The sequence below is a fragment of the Narcine bancroftii genome, chromosome 11, assembly GCF_036971445.1.
Source record: "Narcine bancroftii isolate sNarBan1 chromosome 11, sNarBan1.hap1, whole genome shotgun sequence".
NCBI classification, from domain to species: domain Eukaryota; kingdom Metazoa; phylum Chordata; class Chondrichthyes; order Torpediniformes; family Narcinidae; genus Narcine; species Narcine bancroftii.
In genome coordinates, this window is record NC_091479.1 from 79,325,923 (window position 1) to 79,343,712 (window position 17,790).

General features: G+C 38.9%; 1 protein-coding gene across 3 annotated transcripts in view; it reads right to left on the reverse strand.

Annotated features, from left to right (window-relative positions):
• Nucleotides 1–2,019: 2,019 nt before the first annotated feature.
• The window catches only part of LOC138745982 (bcl-2 homologous antagonist/killer-like), a 53,614-nt gene continuing 37,843 nt past the window's right edge, over nt 2,020–17,790 (reverse strand). The window contains exons 5-9 of one of the 3 annotated variants that reach the window (XM_069903626.1): nt 12,000–12,144; nt 10,053–10,196; nt 7,930–8,098; nt 6,068–6,130; nt 5,301–5,388 (exon numbers count right to left, since the gene is read on the reverse strand). In XM_069903626.1, coding sequence (XP_069759727.1) covers nt 6,101–6,130; nt 7,930–8,098; nt 10,053–10,196; nt 12,000–12,144 — 488 coding nt within the window. In that variant the 3' untranslated portion in view covers nt 5,301–5,388; nt 6,068–6,100. Of the gene's footprint in view, nt 5,389–6,067; nt 6,131–7,929; nt 8,099–10,052; nt 10,197–11,999; nt 12,145–17,790 lie in introns of all 3 variants that reach the window. The other 2 variants (XM_069903625.1, XM_069903624.1) reach the window with 2 other exon arrangements.

Sequence of the window (17,790 nt, forward strand, 5' to 3'; positions counted from 1 at the left end):
TCGGACTTGTCAGCCACAAACGAGCCTGCAGCTTACGTGGACATTACCCCTCCATAAATCTTCATCCGCAAAGCCAAGCCAAAGAAAAAAAAAATATATATATATATATATACACACATTTTATATATTTCCTGCTGACTTTTAAACTCAGAATTAATCTCCCTGCCTTGTCCTTACAAAATCTTATTTTTTGTAATATTTTATAGAACAATCAACAATCATACCAAATATAAAACATCAAGAGAACCCCTCCCCTCTATATAAATCCTATTAAACAGAGAAAGGACGAAGAAAAAGAAACAAAAAAAGACAGTGTGTACAGAAAGACATGGAGACACAATAATACAACAGTTAAAATCTTTACAGAGGTCTACTGGCCAGCTAGTAGCAATTGTAACCCTATATTGGTACCAGTGAGATGCCTATATGTTCTAAATGAGGCTACCACATTATTAGGGAAGTGTTATATCCCTTCCTGAGATTGTACGTGACCTTTTCAAGTGGGATGCAGTAATTCATCTCTGAAGACCACCTATCCATGAGTAGATGAGAGTCAGACTTCCATGTTACTCCTATACACTTCCTGGCAATTTCTGTAAATTTAATTTGAGAATTGGTTAATGATCCACCAGCCATGGTGAATTCCCCAAAAGACAATGCTCTGGGTCTACTGGGAAGATGACTCCCATGATCTTGATTAGGGTGTCACAGAGGTTTATATCAGAAGGGCCTCACCTTCCTGCAAAGCTAAGTAGAATGTAAAAGGGAACCAATCTCTGAATTCGTCCATCGTTATTGAATGAAGATCTACCGGGACCAATGCCTGAAGAGGACAGACAAAATCAGTGAACCGGTGCGGACTCGAAAGGCCAACATGGCCTGTTTCCGCTCCGTAAATGGTTATATGGTTATTAAACCACACCTAAATCAGACAATTCAGGTTTATATTGGTGTAATTTCTGTGGGGTAAGGTGCAGTTGATGGAGAAAATTATAATGGACCAATCTATACCTGGCATTGATAGTGGCCAACAACCTTCCCTGATGCAGATCTGACCAGAGTTGTTCGTCAATTGTTGTGTCCAAGTCTGAACTCCCATCTCACACTAGACTTGCACATACCTGGCTTTGGGCTCTCACTCATCAATAAAAAGTACATTCTAGAAATAAACATATACATTTCCTTCATGGAGTAGTTTCTCCTTTTCAGCGAGTCCTGGCAGAGTTATTTCAGTACAAAATCCTATTTTAAATATTTCTATTAGATTCAACCTCCTCTAATGATGAAAAGACTTCATAAGCATAACCTTCAATTCTGGTATTATTCTAGTAAACTTTGATGAACCCTTTTAAATTAGTCTAAAATTGTATACAAGTTATTTTTTGGATATGGACCAATGATTTATCCAAAGTAACATCTGCATTCAAGTATCTTACTTATTCAAACTCAGTGAATATTTGTCATTTCTTATTTTCCCACTCTTGAAGTCTTAACTGCATTTATCCTTAAAGATTCATCTGCATTAACTTTTGAAATGATGTAGATATTTGAATGTATTTCCCTCCCTGAAAATGTTGACCTACTCAACAATAGCAAAATACATCATTACACAAAGTATTATTCACATCATTGTGGATTATAAATTAAGAAACCTCAGGTCAGCCCTTTGACATGCAGCACACCACTTACCATTTAGTTCTTACTGAGAAGCCCAATTACTTACATGATCATCACATGAACAACTTTATCAAATGCTCTCTGAAAATCCAGGCAAACTGCATGGTACATTTTCACCTTTGGCCCTCCAGCAGGGACCATTGCAGCCAGGAATAATGAAATGAGAAGTTCTAGGCTCTTATATTTTCCATTCAATATTTCAATTAGCAGATAATCTTTGCAGCCATGTCACACAGATGAGCGCATTCCCAATATGTTTAACTGTAAATTATTGAATTACCTTGGCAGAGAAGTAGCTGGATGTTGATCAATAACAAAGAATGAAATGATAGTTATTTGGGATTTTTCAATACATATATTTCTTTATATTTAATCCCTTTCTCTTTATACAGGCACATAAATCCTTGCCTACATTAACATTTCAATGTTCTCTCAGTCTTCAATTCACAACTTTCAGCCATTGTTATTGAGGAAAAGACTGTTTATTTCAGTGTTCAAAGAATCGTGAATAAAATACATAAAAGTATGTAATTTGTACCATTTTTTCATGTTTGTATCACACGAGGTAATTTCCCTGAAAATTATAGCAATTGATGCGTCCTGCAACACTCATTTTATCTAAGCCAAAATAGTAATGTTTAGTGTAAAAAAACAAATACATTCCTACTTTACATTGCAATCATACCTGCAAATGTATAATAAATTTTCATGAAAATGGTCATTCAATTACAAAAGATTCCATCCCTTTAGAAAAAAAGGCTTATGAATCCATATTACCCAAAGCCACTATAGCAACTACCATGTCCTAGATTCAGACCCCTACCTTCCTATCAGATGTAAGTGTATATGTCAGTTAAATAATATAAGAGCTGAACACAAGGTTAATTGTCTGAAATGCTACACATTCCTTCAAGGGCAATGATTCAAAGAACATTACAATCCACTTTCATATTGTAACTGCTTTGGTTATCAGGATTCAATAGACAATAAAAAAGATGAATAGGAGAATTGATCCGGCTAAGTTACACAGGTTAAACTGTAGAAAATGCATTTAGCACAATATGCAATTCTGTCTAAAGATTGAAATGTAGAAATTACTTCAGTAGTCCTGCAATCTGAGCTCATACTGCAATCAAATGGGCATTCTTATAAATCCAGTAAAGAACATAGAAAAACACATTGCAGTGAAACATGAAAGTCTACAGATTGCAGTAAAGCACAAAAATGCTGGAGGAATTCATCAGGGTCCAGAGGAGGTAAAGATATATAACCAATGGTTTGGCTTTGAGCTCCTAATAGTCAAGATCAGAATACAAGGAAGATAATAGTTGTGCTTTTATATTATGAAAGATATGTTGAATAAGTTAGTACATGTATCTTTGCATCCAACTTAATTTTTGATGACAATGGCAAGGAAGTTTGAAAATCTGGTAGTGTGCCATGTACATTCTTGGATGAGTTTGTGACATTGTTGTAAGGATTTAAACAGGATTATCTGCAGACGCTGTGACTACAGTGCAATACACAAAACTGAATTTCTCCAGTACTTTTGTGTTTTGCATTAAAATAATTTGATTCATTTAAATGAAACCAAAGTAATTTACAATCTATTTTCTGATGTAGAATTGGGGAAAATTCGATTGGGCTTCATCTGATACCCTTTGTTAACTTTTTCATGAATTTGCTGAAAGGGGTACATGCAGATTAGTGTGTACCATGCCAAGAACTTTATGTAGAAAGTTACTGCCACAATAAAGCCATCGCTAAAATCAATAAAACAAATTACATTAGGCTGGTCCTGGTGAACATTTTCCTAAATGAGCAACTGTTACATTCTACAATGTTGATGCAAAGGAACTATACAAATTAAACAAAATAAATGTGGTAGATATGGTGTGAAATGAAAGGATTTAGTTGCATGTTTGATAAATGATCAAGATAAATCACAGTTTGCAAACTTGCATCTCTTCCTGATTTCAGTCATTTCTGTTGCTCTTTTCAGCTTTGGTGACATCTTGTAAATCAGACCTCTGTATGTTTTTGAATCAAAACAAGCTGGTAGCAATCAGATTAGAGAATTGAGTGAATAATGACTCATTTTCTTTCATTCTGCCTTTATTTTGAATGTTAGAATTTTTGGTTAGAAGGTGAATGTCACGGAAAAATAATAATAATGTTCCAGGTGGGCAAATCTCCAGCTGTATTGATACAAGATTACTTGAGAATAAAACAAAAAAGTTTGCAGATACCATGGTTGTAGTAAATGTACAAATTTTCTGGAGAAGCTCAGCAAATCCCGCAACATCCATAGGAGGAACTAGCTTTGCCTCCAACAATTTTGTGTAGTCTACTTGGGAGTTTTAATTAAAAAATATAAACAGGAATTTTTAAATTGAATAGCTAATGCAAAACTGTGTCAGAAAGTATAAACAGAATTCCTTAGTGATTTTTCTTTGGCATAAAAGCTTTAGTGATTTGGCTTTCATCCTCTGATGTTCCCATTAGCTCACGATGATTGACTGTCTGTTTGAATTTCAGACATCCTTGCATTTCCCCAAAGTGAATCACATCAGGGAGGGAATATTTAATCGCCCTCTTGTGAGTGGAAAAGTTAGGACAAATGAGAAATTAGTATCCCAACATGTGGAAAGGTGTTTAATTCTTGAACCTCATTTTCATATTGGACCATTGGTTAAATGGCAGGAATTGTGGAGTGGATATTAGAAAAGGGCCTCAAGCAAAGGATTCTGAGCATTAATGCTACAGATGGTTGAGAATAAACTCAAATAGAATAGCAGGACCAGGAGAGAGAAGACCTGATACTTCAGCCTCACAGGAAAACTTCACATTCAACAAAAATTCATCTTTTGGTTTCTCTGGTCTTACTCCAAACTACCACAGGTTTTTCTGGTGATCCAGCACTCTGAGCAACCTGGGGTTAAAAATTACATCAATACCTCTTTAAACAGGCCCAAAACTATCATCATCTCCCAAACATCCCCAAGCACGGGCAACAATATAACATAAGGGGTGAGGTTCTACACTGTTCAACCACCATTCACACCCCCTCTACCACCCTCTCCACTGTCAAGCTTACAATACAGTTTACAATACTAAAAAAAAAGAAACATTTGTATAAATTACTGCCATGAAAATCAAAGGCAAAACACTGTTTAACAAGAGTAGGTAACACAATTTTTCCAAGAAAATTTTGATCTGGAAATGAACACAATTTCAAACAGGTATTTTAGTGTTTCTGGATAAGCTAATTCTAATGCAATGGCATGACCACGATCATCACACTGGCAGTGAAACCAACATGAAAAAATACCACAAACACCCATTAAAGCAATGAATGTACACAGTTACCAGTAACAGTCATACATTCAATTTCATATTATATTTCAAAGGTTTAGAAAATGTAAATGTGACCCAGCACTTCTCCCCCAAAAAATCTTAAATATCTAAAGAAAGGATTTAGAAAACATTATTTCTATTATTAAAATTTGACAATTAAAAAAAAGACGTCCACCACCTGGGTGAAGTAAGTGAGCAAATATGCTGCTTGACCAAGACCAGCTTTGACGATCAAGCACTGGGCTTGGTTTAGGGTTTGTACATTTTCCACCCAATTGCCACACCCAGCACGGCAACCATGAAGATTCCAAACAGCCATTTCAGGATGGTAGTCTCGATAGAAAGGGCAGTGGTCTGTAAAACAAAAACAAAAGAAACTCAAGTTAACAAACAATATGTTACAAGCTGCATCCACTCTGCTTCTTGTTTCTTTCTTAGCACAGTTTTAATAAAAGGACTGCAGTAAAAGTCCTAAAATCCAAACTGCTCGGAGATTGGGTCCAGATTTTCTGGATTCTTGGGCAGCTCTTTTAAAATTCAAATTTAAAGAGAATATTTTGATAGTTTGTTAACATGTTTTCAAACAAAATACAAATTATATATTTTTTTTAATTCTTACATTTCCGCAACTGACTTGCTGGTTGCCACTGTGCATCTGTGATGCTTACTCAGGCATACACACACACAAAAGCCCACTACACTTTAAAAGTTTGAGAGTTTTCGAGAAGTCTAGATTCTCGGTGGGTCCAGATTTTTACTGTATCTGCAGCTCCTCACTTCAAATCTTAGTGAGAAGACATTTTTCACAAACTGCCATTATTCATCTGTGTAAATGCCAGCAAGCTCAAGACTTTTTGAATATGCATTTCTAGACACAAATATCCTGGACATGCTTATAGATTCTTGTTGACAAAATTTGCACTACACTGTTTAGAGTCCAGCAGTGGAGGATGTATCTAATTAGAATCACCTCGCAATTATAATGAAGAATTCTGTGCAAAGCAAACCGGTAAAAATAAGGTAAGTTACATACTTTTTAAACTGCTTCTGGTTCCTCCAAAAGGCTTTAATCATTTGAAAAGATTTTCGGTTTAGCCTTCCAGAAAAGAATCAAGTAAGTGAGTAGCAAACATAAACAACAAGGGAAAGAGAGGGCCCAGAGTCAGAGTCTTGGAAATGAGATATGCATAAATACTGCTGTTTAATAAAGAACGATGATAAATGGCAAACAGATCTGACTGAAACATTGACAAGCAGAGGGATTATTTGTACATAAGAAATTTGACTGGAAGTGGGAATTTTTTAATTTTTTTTTAAAAAAAGGTTCTCATTTCACAGGATCTGGACATCAAATGGCAAGGCCAGTATTAGTTGTTCATCTCTAATTGCTTTTGTGAAAGTGATTTCTTTGAGCACCTGACAGTCCTTCTCATGATAACTCCCTCACAGGGCTATCACTGAGGAAGCCCCGGGATTTAGACCAGTGGTGGTGAAGGACCACTGATATATTTCTTAGTCAGAAAGCTGTGTGATCTACAAGAGAACATGCAGATGGTTCCCCCTGCACCTGCAGCCCTTATACCTTTTGATGACAGAGATTGAAAGTTGGAGAGGAGGTAGAGGTATGGAAGCCTAGAAGAGTATATACAGACCATTTTGTAGTTGGGACACACTGCAGCTACTATCTAACATAATGGAGGGAATGCAGGGTACTGTGTCCTGAATGGTGATGGACTTGCATGATTTTTTGAAGCTGAACTCATCCAAGCAGGTGAAGTATAGCCCATCAAAAAGGGTGGCACAGTTGGCGTGGCAGTTAGCACAGTGCCTTTACAGCACTAGCAATTGGGACTAGAGTTTGAATCCTGCGCTGTCTATAAGGAGTTTGTATGTTCTGCTTGAGTCTGCGTGGGTTTTCCCTGGGAACTCTGGTTTCCTCCCACCGTTTAAAACATACCGGGGGTGTAGGTAAATTTAGTGTAAATTGGGCAGAGCAGATTCATGGGGCCAAAATGGGACGTTACCGTGCTGTATGTCTAAATTTTTTTATAATTTAAAATGCTCCTTATTTGTGCCTCGTAGGTGGTGTGAAATCTTCAGTATATCAGATGAGCTACAGGCTACAAAACAACCAGCTACTGTCATTGTCCTTGGTCCGCTTAACACTGCAGTATGGCCAAGCCCCAAGCTCAACCATCTAATAAATAATAAAGCTAATAAAACCATGATAATAGCATTAATGGTGAGTACATCACTAAAACAGCAGAGACCTCTTCAAGTGCTTGTTAACTTTGTTGTGTTATGAAAATAATTCTTAGGTGTCCAAATCACAATATTGTCTTGAGAATGAGACAATTTAAAATCGAGATTGGGAACATCCCTTCCCTCTTGGTTGTAAAAGATAATTTATCCAAAAAAAAAAGCACAGAAAATGATCAGGAGGGGAGACATCAGTGATCAAAATGTTGATCACCTTATCTTTTTTATCCATTTAAATGATGCTATTATGTCAGATGGAAAATGCAATTTGATGGGGACCAGAATGAGGAAATGGATATTGAAGGAAAAAGCAAGAAACAGAAAATATTGGGCTTTAATGGGTAAGTAGAGAGACAATTGCTGTACCTTTCTAGAAAATAAAGTCAATAGCTATTTCCTTTGGAAAAAGTAATTGACCCCCCACCAATCCAGATGCAAATATTGGTAAAGATATTCTGCTGTCATCAATGGCAATTCATTATATTTGTTCATCAGGATTTCCTCATATCTAATCCTAACTAACTCTCATGTTTACATATCAATGCTTAGAATCTATCTTACTTTTCTTTAATTTCTCAATAACAAATAATTGAGGCAGAAACTCAATCTTACTCATAACCCATAGTATATACTTACCCAGCCTCCTCGCCCAGCAATCCATTGAGTGATTTGATTCTTTTCTATAATCTTTGCAACCATTTCTGTAATTCTGTCAAAATATTCCATAATTCCTCTCCGAGAGACATATCTCACACCATTGTGAGGCAGGGTGATGGTTTGACGCCAGTTTATTTTACGAGCAAATCTGTGCAGTTTAAAATTTTTATTTAAAAATTGTTATATTTTATCAGTTGTTAGAAATAAATGATCATGAAACGACATTAATATTAGTCATTAGTTGCATTATATGGTTGATCTTTGAAAAAACTCTGCAAATTTTTGAATTATTTTTAAAGTTTCCTTTGCGAGGACTGAAAGTATAATGGAATCTAATTGCTCCACAGCAGATGCAATTTCACTGGCTCTCCACTCGGCCTTGCATCACCTAGAGAACAGCAACACATCCATCAAGCAACTTTTCATCAACTACAGCTCAGCGTGAAATACCATCATATGCTCAGTACAGGTACACAATCGTTTATCTGGACATGTAAAATCCAGAAAGCTCCAAAAAGCCGCATTTTTTTTTTCCTGGTGCTGGTACAGCAGAGAGAGAGAGAGAGAGAGAGAGAGAGAGAGAGAGAGAGAGAAAGAGAGAGACTCGGGTGGACGAGGGGTGGGGGAGACAGCAGCGTGACTTAGGTGGGTGGGGGGAGGATTGAGGCAGCGCGACTGGAAGGGGTTTGATACGGCAGCGCGACTGGAAGGGGGTGGATACGGCAGCGCGACTGGAAGGGGGTGGATACGGCAGCGCGACTGGAAGGGGGTGGATACGGCAGCGCGACTGGAAGGGGGTGGATACGGCAGCGTGATTCAGGTGGGCTTAACTCTGGGGCAGCTGGCTTTTGTTCTGAAATCCAGAAAAATCCAAAATTCAGAACACACAGTCCCCCAAGGGTTCCAGATAAAGGAATGTGTACCTGTACTGATCAACAAGCTTCAAAACCTGGGCCTCTGCACCCCTCTCTGTAACTGGATCCTTAACTTCCTCATGGGAAGACTGCAATCAGTATGAATCGGAAGCAACATCTCTTCCTCAGTGACAATCCACACAAGCGCCTCTCAAGCATGCGTGCTTAGCCCTTTTCTTTACTCGCTCTACACCCATGACTGTGTGGTTTAGCACAATTAAAATGTCATGTATAAATTTTCCAGTGACACCGTGGTCATTGGCAGAATCACAGACGGTAATGAGGAAGTGTACAGGAGTGAGAAAGATCAGCTGGTTGAGTGATGTCTCAACAACAACCTTGCGTTCAAAGTTAGCAAAACTAAGGAACTAATTGTGGACTTCAGGAAGGAGAATCAGAAGAACACAAACCAGTCCTCATCGAGGGATCAGCAGTGGAAAGAGTGAAGAACTTCAAATTTCTGGGTGTCAACATCTCTGAAGATCTATCCTGGGGCCTCCATGCCGATGCAATCACAAAGAAGGCTCGCCATCAGCCTCACTTTGTGGAAAGTTTAAAGAGATTTGGTATGTCACAAAAGACTCTTGCAGATTTCTGTGGAGAGCATTCTGACTGATTGCATCATTGTCTGGGATGGAAGTGCCATTGCACAAGACAGGAAAAGACTACAGAGAATTGTGAACTCAGCCAGGTCTACCTTCACTCCACTGAGGACATCTACAAGAGGTGGTGTCTCTATTCTCAAGGACCCTCATCACCCAGGCCATGCCCTATTCACACTGCTACCATCAGGAAGGAGGTACAGGAGCCTGAAGATGAACACCCAGTGGTACAGAAACAACTTCTCCCCCGTGCCATCAGATTTCTGAATGCACAGTGAACCACAGACACTACCTCATTTTTCTCTTTGTTTGCACTAATTTATTCATTTCGTTTAAAAAAAATGCAATTTATAGCAATATTTGCACCTGTGATTCTGTCACAAAACAATGAATTTTGTGACATGTTCATGACAATAAATTCTGATTCTGACTAAGTAAACACCGCTTGGCAGCCCAGTGGATTATTTTAAGGTTGGTGTTGGGATTGCACCATTGGTAGCCTGGGCGATCCCAATCAAAAGACAGGGAAACCATTGCTCTGTTAGATTTTTAAGACAACTTTTGACCACATAAATTGTGAACTAACCTTTCAGCAAAACTGTACAAGTACCCATAGCCATCTTGAAATGCAAACAGAGGATACACCTGCCTGCTTTGAAGTTCTTGGTTCTTTTGTTTATTGAGCTCATCTCCAATAATTGCCAGTTGACGCCCTATTTCCAATGAGGAACTAAAGAGATAAAAAGTAAAAATCATCATCAAAAAAAATCCAATGATTCATTTTATACCATGTCAAGTAAATTTAAAAAAATTTGAATTCTAAAGACAGCAAAGCAAATTCCATGGACTAAACATTTACTTTCCTCCACTTCCATTAATTTCTACTCTGTAATGTCCTTTTCCATCCAGGCCAAGATCTCCAACACCATAATTTAAACACTTTTGGAATATTATTTCACATATAACTATGACACATTTGAAGTTTTGAATATTTTTATGAAAAATAAAAAGTTCCAACTCTCAAATTTCATTCATTAGCTCCAAAGGTAAGATAGTGAGGATTGCAGAAGTCATTGTGCTCACTTCTCTGAGCCCATTTCTTCTGATTTTGAGGGAGAACACTACTAATTAAGCCATATTTTATTCAAAAGATTATATGTAAATGATACATGGAAAGATTACAGAAATATTTTCATTAATCTTTTAAACAGAACCATATTCCAAACACAATTCCCAGGCTCTGGGAAAAATTGGTACACTTAAAATAAGAGAAGATTCACCAATGGTGAGACTGCAGAGAAGGTTCTGCAGAATGTTATCTAGATTGGAGGACTTTAGTTATGGGAGAGAATAGATGTACTTCCCCGAGTGTTATGACTCTTCGGTCTGAGAAGAAGGCGGCTGAGGGGGACCCAATATAAGTGTATAAGATTATGGAAGGGAGAGTAGGGTGGATAGTCAAAATCTTTTTTCCGACGGTAGGGGTAATAGAGCAAGGTGACATCGATTTAAGGAGACACTTATGTAGTCGTGAAATAGGATACAGATCTAATGCAGGTGAATGAAATTGTGTAGATAAGCAAATGAGCCAGTAGGCCCAGTCTGTGCTAATACAGTATAACTCCCGATTATCCAAAATCAGATTACCCAAAATCCTCCTTTATCCAAAATTTGTTTGAACCCAGAAGTGCTATCTGTTTGCCTCCAAAGAAATTTGGATAACTGAGGATATTTGAAACAATTAGAAATACTCAGTTATCTGAAATTTTTTTGGAGTCGAACTGACCTTAAAAATAAAATTCACCTGACATAAAATTAGAACAATGATTTTCCTTATTTCAGGTAACTCCCTCCCCTCTCTCTTTCCATTTCTTCTTTACCTTCCCCTATTGACTTTTCTCTCCAACTTTCCCTCTCAAGCTGCGTGTCAGTGGTAGGAAGAATCCCTTGTCCTGGAGTCATCAAGGAGAGCAGCCTCCTGGGCAGGAGCGGGGTCCTCAGGCCCCTGGGCAGGAGCAGGACCTTGGTGGAAACATGTTGGTGATCATCGGCGACTGTTGGGAGGGGGAGTGTGTGCAGGCGAAGGCGAAGACTCCAACATCAAGAACCAGGACACAAAGCCGGAACAACCCCTGCTGGAATGAGCCCACAGGGAAACAAGAGCCTGCCGACTCACCAGTGAGTGTTCCACCGGCCCAAGAAGCCTTCCCAGTGATCAGTGGCAGCAGTGGGGACCTGTCTGGGATCGGTGGAGGCGATTGGGAGGTCTCAGTGATTGGTGGCGACATTGGGCATGTGTCGGGGTTTGGTAGTGACCATCATTATTTTGGTGAGAATTAAACATTAATTTAATCCTTAAAAAGCCTTTCCTTGTTGTAGAAATGTTTAAACAACAACAAACAAGTGATTTGCTGTTGCTACTGGGCTGTTTTTAAAAATGACCAGTTATCCGAAAAATTCAGTCATCCGAAATAGGTCCAGTCCCAACCATTTTGGATAATCGGAGCTGTACTGTAAACCCTCATCTCTATACCTGGAATATGCTTGCAAGTGGTTTGTAACCATTGGGGTGCCAGGCATCGTCACGCCATTGTCTAGATTGGCTTCAGCCACATTCTGGTATTGGCAGTAGACATTATTCTGAAAAATATCCTCTGCTTCTTCCACCTTGTCTTGGTCTGTAAATGAGGGAAAAAGCATAGAATAAGCAATTAATTCAAAAAGGAATAAGAAGTAGATAAAAGCAATGTACATTAAAACTCACCTATCATTTTATAACAATTAAGGAACTGTTATACTCTGTTTTTCTAACATTAGCTCAATAAAGCATTGTAAATTTACTTGTTTTTTTTTTCTATTCAAGCCTTTGTTATAGGATTATTAATTATTCTTGGTGAAGTCCTGCTTGAATTGAGCCTAAAGGTTGCTGCTCATTTACTACATGGAATAGAAAATAAAAGCAATTTCATGAAGATGTCAGCAAGTCTCCAACACCTGCTTTAGGAAATCTGCAAAAAAAGTTAGCTACCATTTTGTCAATGTCAAGTAGATGGGTAAAGTTTGCAAAACACATTCAATATCCCTGGAAAATAGGCATGGAAAATCAGCATGTACTGCCTGTATTCTGCCTAACCATGATAATAATTGCTTATTTAATCAGTGCAAACCTAACCGTTGACAAGATGAAAGACCTGACAATGGCTTTCATGAGTTGTACATAGTTGCACTGCTGAGAGAGAGAGAGATTTGTTGTTGAACTGAAGCCAAACATGTTGCACAATTAAAGAGAGCTAAACTAAACAGGGGATTTGAGAGTATTGGATAAAAGACCTTCGCCAGAAGAAATGATCATAAGCCCTTATGAGACATGGATGAGGCAGATTTAAATTTTGTGTCTTTGAAGAGGCAGTTTGAAATCTGATGTTCAAGACTGGTTCATTTGGGAGATATCTGGCCATCGTCATTGACACACAGGAATCATTAACAAAATTCACCAAAAGTGCAGCCTTTGGGTGAGTGAAGAAAACCCATTTTGAAGAATCAAATGCATATCAAGGACCAAGCTGGGTAAAGTTCAGAGGTGGCCTACAGCTGGGACCCAAAAAAACCGCCAAAAGATAACACTGCAAATCCACTGGCAAGGAAGGTACACCATCAGAGTCTCTTCCAGGCCATTATGCACAGCATCACAGCTGTGAACACACTTTAAAACAGTTTAGAACCACACTGTGGCTGGGCCACGTGGTCCACAAGCTTGATACAAGATTCTCAAAACCAGCACTTTACTTGAGTTCTGTCACAAGAAATTTCCAATGATCCTCTTGAGGAGCTACTGATTTGTTGGGGCAGCCTACGTCACCACAAGGAGAGTTCAATCTGTGGTACTTGCTCACATGGATCCCATGTGAAGTTGATGTGCTCTTTAAGTAATTTGAAGGTGAATTTCCAACAGGAAGTGCATGTGTTAAGAATGGTTAATGCCATTTAATTACCAGTTACAGTAAAATCTGGAACAATATCATGGTGCTACATTTACTAATAATATAGCCGCAGATTTTTAAATAATGAGGCTTATCAAGTAATTTTAAACTTAGAAATTCAACTTCTGCTTGCAATATCCATTTTGCAGACTAACTCCCTTCAACCAGAGGTCACCTATAAAACAATTTAATGATAGATCAGTTCTGAATCAATTTATCTCTCACTACAATTGCTGCCAAACCTGCAAACTATTTCCAGTATTTTCTGGTTTTATTGATTTGCTGTCGCAATTAACAGCTGTTAGGTAACTGATTAAAACCTTGCTTCTGTAATGATAGTTATCATGCTTGCAATGCAACTAGCACTGCCTTAAGGATTATAGCTCCCATTTGATTATACTTGGCTGCCAGCAGGGGGCTGACACATAGTATATAAGATCTGTAATGGAGGCTTGCAGTCTCATGGCATGCCTCATGATGTTGTTTACAACAACTTTAAAGTGAAGAACCTTTTCCTTCATCCATGTGTTGTCTAAGAACTCACACACATGAATATAAGATGAAACATCTTCCTTTATGCATCATTTGTGTATGCTGCAGGAATAAATTTTATCTAAAACTTAACTAATAGTGAGTTTCCATAAACTTTATATTCATGAACATTCAGTTAAGACAAATGTAGAAGTTGTAAAGCCAAAAAAAACCGCAGAATTTTGAAATAAGTAATTGTGAAAATGGGAAGCCACCTGTTTAAAATGAGTAATTTTGGGGCCAGAGAAGTTATAAAGGTATAATTAGAAATCTATTTACAGGATATTCAACAGAATGCATCATTTTCAGAGATAGGCAGTGAAAGTCAATCATGTAAATGTGTTTAAATCTGTTTGACAGTTCAGTGATTCATTAGATTATTCTGGAAAAGATTATAACAGTTTTACCTCAAAATTTGGACTAAAATTTGTGTTAATGTTCCTTTCCCATCACCATAATATTCAATATGGCCATACACACAAGGTGACCAGAACTGAATAAAGGAATATAAACAGCCTGGTCAAATTTACACAATGTACTCTATCCTTCTAGACACAAAATATTTGGTTAACTTCAATTTTAGCAATCCTTCCTAATCTTTCATTTCTATTTAAAAAGCATCATCATACAGTACATATAGGAGACTTTCTATTTCATTACGAGCATTTATTGTCTCAGGTAAATCTTACCATTACATAAAATATTTGCTGGTTTAGCAACTGAGTGTTTCTACCATTTTCTATGTGAGTGAAACAGGAAGGTCTGGTGATTTCAGTGAAAAAACAGAAATGCTGGAGGAACTCAACAGGTCTCACAGTGTCCATAGGAGGTAAAGGCTCAGGCCCGAAACATCGGTTACATAGCTTTGCTTGTTGTGGACGTGGCGAGACCTGTTGAGTTCCTCGAACATCTGTGTTTTCACCACCATTATCTATTTTTGTTCACATTTCTAATACTGCAGCACTTTTCGTTCAGTATTTAAAAGACAAACAAGGGTAGATCGGCAGAGACACTGAGCTGAAATCCTCAACCTATCTCCTAGCTGTAACAATGCTTGCTGGAAGTATGGCCAACTGTATCTATAATACACAGAAGAGTTTGTGCCCACAATCCAGAGGAGGAAGTAAACATGGTCACTTACAGGAGCCCAGTCTTACACTCATTGTCAGAGAATCTATCACCGAGTACAAACATGATGCATTTAGCAATGAATTTAATCTCACAATGTTCGAGGTAAAGCCTTCTATCAAATGAACGGTCATTTTAAGGATTGCAACCATGAAAGATAATTGTATTTTTAATTTGCAGTTACATGAGGACATTCATTTAAGATGAGGGAAGGAATGTTTAGGGGAGACATAATGGATAAGTTTATTTTTAAATATAGTGAATAATGGGTGCCTGGAATGGGTCCCATGGTGGTGATTTAGGCTGATAAAATAGGAAAATTTAAAAGACTCAGACAACCACATGTTTGCAAGAAACGTAGAGGGTTATGGATGTGAAGGTTTAAATCGTTGAGTAGGCTTATGTAGGTTGGCACAACAACGTAGGCTGAAGGGCCTGTACTATTACAAGGGTGGCATGGTTAGTATTGTGGTTAACACAAGGCTGTTTCAGCACTGGTGACCGAATTGGGGAACTGATGAAGCATCAATAACTTCAAAGACTAGAAGATGTAGAGAAACTGATAGGCTTTTATTCACAATAGAATGGATGTCCTTCCATGCTGGTTGACTGTCCTGGACTGAGAAAGGGGCAGTGGCACAGATGCATTTGATCAGGGGTGGGTGGGGAAGCCTCAGGCTTAGTCAGCAAAGGGTGTGACCTAACACATCCAAACATACATGCAGTCATTTACCACATTCTTCCCTTATTTTAGAAAGAGTCCAGTGGGGTGAAGTGAATTAAATGATCTTACAAATAGAGTCTGTTGGGTGGTCTGGTCTGCTGCTGTGACTGTCATGGTACCAGCTGGAGTGCAAGTGTTGAATCTTGGTTGGTCTGGGACATCTGTACGTTGCCATCAGCATTGGTTTGGTGGATGCATGGCAATGGATCTGACATGTCATCCACTGTGGCAAGGGTAGCATGTCGTGACACTGGTGCATCAAGGATAGCAGTAGATGAAGGGAGTGTGGGGTGGCTTAGGGACTCCTGAGGGTGCCAGGTCCCCAACAGAGATGGTGTCCCCATACCCATCAAGGTACACCATGCAGGCGCATGAGGGTTGGCGTGGAGGAGATGGACCCTTTTGACCAGTGGATCAGACATGGCTCCTTAAGTGCTTCCGGAGTAGGACCAGCCCTGGGGACGTCAGCCAGGATGGCAGCGTGGTCCCTGAAGGAAAACTTCCTTTCATGTGGAGTGGCATTGGTAGTGGTACATAGGAGCAATCTGATTGAGTGAAGCGCAACAGGGAGGACATCTTGCCAGTGGGAGGATGGAAGGCCACTACACCTCAGGGCTAGGAGGATTGCCTTCCAGATGGTAGCATTCTCCCTTTTCTCCTGCCCATTCCCTTGGGGTTGTAACTGGTGGTTCTGCTTGTGGCAATGGCTCTGGCCAGCAAGTATTGACACAGCTCATCACTCATAAAAGAGGACCCCTGGTCCCTATTGATATAGCAGGGGTACCCAAACAGGGTGAAGAGATTGCATAGGGCCTTGATGACTGTGACAGTGGTCATATCTGGGCAGGGGATGGCAAACGGGAAACGTGAGCACTCCTCAATGTTGTTGAAGAAGTACACATTGCATTCAGAGGAGAGGCCCTTTGAAATCAATGCTCAGGTGTTCAAAAGGGTGCATTGCCTTTCTGGAGGCACTGTGGCTGGTCAACTAGAGTAGGTTATGGGCTGGATCTTATGCCTGCGAAATAGGCGTCTCTGATCAAGTCCTCTATGTTCATCGCAGCGGTCATGGCCTTGTAGTTACAGGCCCATCCGAGAGCTTGCAGGGCCCTAAGGAACTCGGCGCCTAATTCTCTAAGTAACTGTTTTAGAGTAGACAGGAGGTGCCTAGTGTAGACCTCATTTGCCTTCCTCCGGTACTGGCTTTTCAGAACGTTCATTGCCGCTAGGTACGACTTAGCATCCTTGATCATCGAGTATACCAGGGCCCCAACCCAGGAATACAGTACTTTCAGCCTGTCGTCCTCTGATCGAATGATAGTATAGGGAAATCATTTCAATGGTGCAGTTGATTTTGTGTGTGTGTGTGTGTGTGTGTGTGTGTGTGTGTGTGTGTGTGTGTGTGTGTGTGTGTGTGTGTGTGTGTGTGTGTGTGTGTAGATAGATGGATAGATAGAAAGGAAGAAAGATAGCTAGATAGATAGAAAGATAGATAAATAGCTAGAAGAATGGATAGATGGATATATCGATGGATAGATCGATAGATGGAGAGATAGGTTGATAAATGGATAGGCAGATAGATGGATGCACGCACAACACAGTAACAACTAGAAAACTAAATTATAGATGGGATAGAATTGCAAACAGGATGCAACTTTTGGAAGAACTTTGAAAATGCAAAATGTTGATTTAAGATAAAGATTAACCTTGAAAATATTTAAACAAATCCAATGAAGAACTGACTTTAAACCATGGTGTTTTTTCATGTCTGAAAAAATGTACATTTGCAGAATTTTTCCTCCCTTTACAGAAGTGCGTGTATATTAACATGAATTACAGAATGATAAATCATGGTATATATTGTTTATTTGTAATCTATGCTGGGTGTTTATAGGATGGAATACCATGACATTCCTGTACATGATGATAACTACTCGTCCTGGAAAAAAAAAATCAGCCCA